The sequence below is a fragment of the Penicillium concentricum genome (assembly GCF_028827145.1).
Source record: "Penicillium concentricum strain IBT 3081 chromosome Unknown utg000003l_segment0_segment0, whole genome shotgun sequence".
Lineage (NCBI taxonomy): Eukaryota > Fungi > Ascomycota > Eurotiomycetes > Eurotiales > Aspergillaceae > Penicillium > Penicillium concentricum.
Window position 1 is genome coordinate 288704 of NW_026622756.1, and position 6195 is coordinate 294898.

The 6195-nt window shown below is 50.6% G+C and overlaps 2 protein-coding genes across 2 annotated transcripts; both read left to right on the forward strand.

The window, feature by feature from the left end:
* clcA (putative C6 finger domain protein) lies at positions 1 to 3400 on the forward strand (the record flags this gene model as incomplete). The annotated part of the gene is made up of 3 exons (XM_056725700.1): positions 1 to 558; positions 631 to 3053; positions 3127 to 3400. The coding sequence occupies 3 exons, from the start codon at positions 1 to 3 to the stop codon at positions 3398 to 3400; spliced, it is 3255 nt and encodes a 1084-aa protein (XP_056576551.1).
* A 1219-nt stretch (positions 3401 to 4619) lies between these two features.
* On the forward strand, positions 4620 to 5721 carry N7517_007971 (short chain dehydrogenase/reductase family protein; the record flags this gene model as incomplete). Its single annotated transcript, XM_056725701.1, has 3 exons — positions 4620 to 4656; positions 4713 to 5070; positions 5121 to 5721. The coding sequence occupies 3 exons, from the start codon at positions 4620 to 4622 to the stop codon at positions 5719 to 5721; spliced, it is 996 nt and encodes a 331-aa protein (XP_056576552.1).
* Positions 5722 to 6195: the final 474 nt, after the last annotated feature.

Consider the following 6195-nt stretch of genomic DNA (forward strand, 5'->3'; position numbering starts at 1 on the left):
ATGAATCGTATGCCCCCCCCGGAAGGGCATCATGCGCACGCGGGTCCGCATCCAGCATACGAGCCATCATGGCGCCCTTCATACCCCCCGACGTTCGATAACCACCCCTCCGACTCCCGCCGCTCCTCCGCAACCTCCCAGACACCCCTACCACCGCAGCCGCCAGGATACCCCGTGATGCCCAACCGTGAACTGCCACAGTTAACATCGGAAGGCCCATATGGTCGTCCGAATGGTCATGGTCATGGCCTGCCCCTGCACGCGCCCGTGCATTCCCCGCAGGACCCAATTCCCCCTCACCCAAACTTCCACCAGCCGATGAATGGCGCGCCGCACGAGGGCTCACCTGATTATCGCGCTCGTATGGGCTACCCACCCCCGGATCAGATCAACAGCGCCGAACATACCCCCGTATCAGGCGCCCTACCTCCTGCTTCACAGTTCATGACGCCCGGTGCTCAAATGACGAGTGCTACGCCGCCTGCCGGGTATGATCAGGCATTTTACCCAAATCCGACGTTTGGTGCACGTCAGCGTAAGGCGAACAGAGCTACGCAGGTATGTCAAAGCTGGAATTCGGAATTCGGAATGCTTTCGGGGAGTTTGTTGGCTGACACTCGAGCTATATAGGCTTGTGATCAATGCCGAGCTAGGAAAGCAAAGTGCGATGAGGGACGTCCGAATTGCAGCCACTGCAAAGAGAACAATCTTGGCTGTGTCTACAAGGAGGTGCCGCCACACAAACAAGAAAAGACTACCCAACTGGTATTGGATCGGCTGTCCCAGATAGAAAGCCGCATGGAGGAGCGTGAGAACCGCAGGGAGGAGCGTGACAACCGCATGGACGAGCGTTTCGAAAAAATGCAAAAGCAACTGCAAGAGCAAATGCTGCTCAACAAGCCGGGTAAACAGCCACTTCAGACTATCCAAGAACGTCCTGCCCTCCCACCGCCACCACCACCGGTCATCAAGCAGGATCCGCCTCTCAAAACGGAGATGCCCCCGACCCAGGCCTCAACTCCAAATGTTTTGGATCCCGGGAGTCAGGATGTAGGCACTTCAAAATTTGGCCAGCCGGTTGGAGCCATGGACCCGATGCTCGAGGAGCAGAAGGAGGCCGAGGGAGAGCTCTCTATCCCAGTGGAGCACACCACTGCGGCTCACAAGCTATTGATGTGGCCGTCCATCAAGAGGCTGCTCCACCCCGCGTTGTATGACGAGGATTATGTGATGCGATTGGAAGAAGAGCGCGGTCTGATCAGTATATACGGCCAAGGCGAGATCTCATTCACTGCCGATGACAGTGAATTACCAATGGGCTCCAAGGATACCCGACCCGGCGGTGCGCGACCTGATGGGGATGGTGCAGGGCCAGATGCTGACGTCGACATCGACGAATTTGGCCACATGAAGCTGGATGCTACGACTGCAAAGCGCTACTATGATAGCTACATCGCGCACATGTTTAAGCTTCACCCATTTCTTATGGAGGGCGAACTCAATCTCAAAGTCGATAGCTTCATCCGATGCTATTGCCCACCCAGCACATCACCGAGTTCAGCTTCCAATTACACACGATTAGTTCGCGATGCTCCGCCGCCAGCCAAAAGGAGGCGATCAAACGAAAACTTGGGTGCGCGGGGCGAGTTCATGGAGACAATCTCAAACCCGGTGCGGCCACGAGTCGGTAAAAATATTGACAATGCCTTGGTCATGCTGTGCATGGCCATCGGAGCTATTTGCGAAGCTGGTGCTCCTCTCCCTGGTCCTATCATGGACAAGAATATCGACTACCTCCGCCAGTCCATTCCTGCTCCGCTACTACCATTTGTTCCCTCGCCAACTGTAAATGGGACATATGTCACCAATGGTGTGCTCTCCCCTGCAAACTCTGACTCGGCGGCCATGCCAGTGTCGCTTACGCATTCACTGTATGGTATGCCGATGCAGGCTAATAACCAATCTTTTCCATCTGCTCCAACGGAAAGACTGCCAGGCCTGTCAAGAAGAGATGTGACAAACACGAACGATACACAAGGGAACAAAAAGAACTACCAGGCCATCCCTGGCCTGACTCTCTATGGATACGCGACCGCAATATTGGGTCACCTGCAGGGTGGCAACGAGCTAGAACATGTCCAGTCCGGGCTGCTTGCCGGACTTTATGCCGGCCAGTTGGCCCATCCTTTCCAGAGTCACAGTTGGATTTCTCAGGCCTCAAGGGCTTGCCAGGTGCTTGTGAGAACCAAGCGATATGAGCGACTCGAAGAGGGGCCTTTACAGGACTTGTACAACTTCGCGTACTGGACTTGTCTGCAATTGGAGAGTGATCTTCTCGCGGAGCTGGACATTCCAGCGAGTGGGATCTCCCGCTCCGAGGGTCGGATGGCTATTCCGAAAGGAAAATGGACAATCGTTCTACCAAACGATCTCAACGCACCCCAAACGATGATGATGCTGTTCTATTCTGCACAAATTCATCTACGCAAAGTTCTAAATCGAGTCCATACAGACTTATACAAGGTCGAAAAGCAAGGCCAGACGCGATGGTCATCCACCGTTCAAGAAGCTCTGAGCCTGAATCTCGACCTCTGGCGTAAAAGCCTACCACAAAGCATGCAGTGGGAGGAAAACGACCCGCCAGCAAACGAAATCAACGCCGCTCGCATGCGTGCCAAGTACTACGGTGCCCGGTATATTATCCACCGACCTCTTCTCTACCACGCACTACACTACGGCCACACAGGTGCCCGCGTCGGTCCAGTCGGCCAGTCTTTAGTGGACTCGCCTACCTCGCAACAATTGTCGCCCTCAATGCTACACAGCGCTGCTCGAGCTCCGAACATGGCGCGTATGTCTAGTGACATGGGCTCTATGCCGGCCGCAGTCTCCACTGACTGGCAGCCCCCTAAAGTCCGTTTACACGAGCTGCCGAAGAAGCTGAAAGCTGCCTGCGACATCTGCGTTAAATCGGCTATCAAGAGCACAGAGGCGTTTGACGGTGTAGGCGGACATCGGTTGGTCGTTACCAACATCTTCGGCACTGCCCATGCGTAAGGAATCCTCGTGATACCCGTTTCAAATAACCACAGATATAGAGATAATACTAACATATTTTCTTCGCAGGCAATTCGGCAATATGCTCGTCCTCTCTGCCACTTTTATGTCAAGTCTAAAGGAGCTTGTCGAGGCAGATCAACTCGAGCGCCTCCTCACACGCACAATAGGCTTCCTCATCCAAAGCGAAAACATATCCCCCACCCTCCGTGCCGATGCTCGCATTCTCACTGAGATCCACCGGAAGATCTTCGGTCGTCTTCCTGACATGGGGCAAGCCACCAGCATGAGCAGTCATACTCCGAGCATGAGCAGCCATACCACCAGCATGAGCTTCCCTTAAATGTGCATCTAGCGTCAGAGTTAATCTTTTTTTGTCCCCGTTCTTGTGGGTTTTGCAACCTGATATCTGATATCCTATATCCTTATGAGCACACCATGCATTGTTCTTGTCCCTTTAAGCCCGAGCCCTCCTGCACTCGACATTTGTTATTTGTCTGTCATCTATACCTTGTTGCACTATATGGTTCTTTTCATTGATGATTCCCCAACCCTATCCAATTCAACACTCGGTACTCGTGCATCTGAGACCGGATCAGACTACACGGGTTTTATACGTGGTGATTGATTGGTGTGGCTTATTTTCATACGTCGAGCAATCTCACTAATTCTTTCATTGCCTCTCTTAAGGTACTGACTGGGTTGGCTTTGACTCGTTCCTTTTTCCCTCTCTCTTTTTCCCCTCTCTTTTTTTTATTTTATTTTAGCTTTCTGATTTGGGGGTTGAAAGCATTTCGTGGCTTCGACAGTCTATCCCTGCGGAGATACGTCTCGGGAATGGAGTTATTGTGTCTTTGTGTGGCTAATCTACCTTCATTGCATGCATCTCAAGTCATACATGTCTGTTGGCTTTTCTTTTTGGATGCTTTTACAATATGCAAACTCATTTCTGTTGATTTGGCTGTGCCAATCATTTTCCTATCCAATGCAAGGCTTTGCATTTCGTGTTGGCTTTCTGTGTCTTGAATTATACCTCATCCTCAGTGCGGGTTATATTTTGGGACTTTATTTGCTGTAGATTTTCTTTTCAGTAGTTTATAGCTTTGGACAGGACACAGATCAATTGAGATGAAGCCTGTTATTTGCTCATTTGCTGAACTGAGAATGGAAGCTTTAGGGTCAATGCACAAGCCTGGAACCTTGGGAATACCTGTGGATCGGACCAAGATGGCATTTTCCAAGGTTGTGGGCCCTTCTACTCCCATGGTCATATCACGGCTGGCCAATATCAAACCAAAATTATTCAAAAGTTTAATTAGAATAAATTGGACGATTAGGCATATACTTGTAATTTGGCTATATGAAAGAACCACAGGTTTATCAACTGCACGCTGCTCGCGGGCCTCGGCTTCCCCGCGTTTTGCTGATCAGGAGTTAATTTAGAGGCACGAGTCAGCTTACTATGGAGATGGTGTGCAAAAAGAGATCAGTTATCTTTTAACTCTTGCAATTTACAATTTTTGATACCTGGGTGGGAATAGAGATATACTCCAATCTCTGACATGGCGCCAAATGCAAGAAGATGGCCCTCAAGAGAAGGTATCGACCCTTGTTCCTATAACAAACAGCCAGCCAATGCTAACGAACAACCTCAGGCTTCACGGCTGATGCACTGGGCGACTTCATCTCCCGAAGTCTCCTAGACCCCTGGAAACTACTCCCCATTATTGCTCTGGCTCATTACACAGCTCAAGGCCGTGATATTGCCAAATCACGCCCAAATCTCTACAAGGCCCTCAAAGTCCTAACAGCCCATGGTCTCATCAACTGGCTGAACAACTGGCTCGACCATCGCACGATAAACAATAGTGTCAGCGACGCGTACAACTGGCACCGCGAAACTGTAATCCTAACAGGTGGCAGCAACGGAATCGGCCGACGCATCGCGGAGCTGCTCGGGGCGCGCGACATCAAAGTCGCCATCCTGGACATTGCCCCCCAGCAAGTGAGGACGTGCTACCAAACAGCGTGCGATATTATGAATGCGACATAACATCCGTGAGCAACATTGCAGACGTAGCGTCCAAGATCCGGGCCTCATTCGGCCGACCCAGCATCCTAATCAACAATGCTGGCATCTGCACTGGCAAAACAATCATCAAAACAACCGCAGCCCAGACGCGCCGCATGTTCGAAGTCAACACGTTCGCACACTACTGGCTCGCGCAGGAGTTCCTGCCAGATATGATTGAGGCGAACCATGGTATGGTTGTTACAGTTGCTTCACAGGCTGGATACACCGTCACGCCTAATATGGTCGATTACTCAGCATCCAAGGCTGCGGCTATTGCGTTCCATGAGGGACTTGGTGCGGAGCTGGTTACACGATACCATGCGCCCAAGATTCGGACTGTGCTTGTTACCCAGGGCTTTACTAGGACCAATCTTATTAAGGATCTGACCCCTGAGGATACTTGGTTTAATCCCCTGCTTCACCCTGAGACTGTTGCCGAGCAGCTTGTTGAGCAAGTGCTCAAGGGTGAGAGTGGACATGTTGTTGTTCCTGGATCTGCTGGATGGATTGCAAAGAGATTCAGGGGACTGCCTGCGTGGTTACAGCATTCGTTGAGGTGTAAGTTGGAGAAGTTGATGAGGGCTGATTAGGGTTGTTCTTTGATATTTGTGGTTATGTTGGTGTCATCATTTGGCGTGTTGATGCATATATTGCACTGTTATTGGCAATAATCGGAAATTGGACATACTGTTTTTGGTTGCTAGCGATAGTACAGCTAGCATATGACTGTTGTTCTTATGTAGGCGTTGAAATGTACTCTGTACTCTGAGCCGAGAGATAAACTTGGACAAGATATTTTGACATAGTATAAATTTTCAGATGTATATCTGAGGTATGGAGTACGGAGGGAGTACTGTATGGATGGCTGGGATGTGAAGAAGTGACGGAATGGTCCCAGCCCCATGTTGGTCCGTGCACGATGCTTCACCGCGATTTTGATTCGCTCCACTTGTTGCACCGACAGTTCATCAGCGCTGTCAATCACATTTTTCACTGTCGCATTTTTTTTTTCAGATCGTTTGCATCTCATTACCCTAACAGATTTCATCCGCTACTCGACAAAC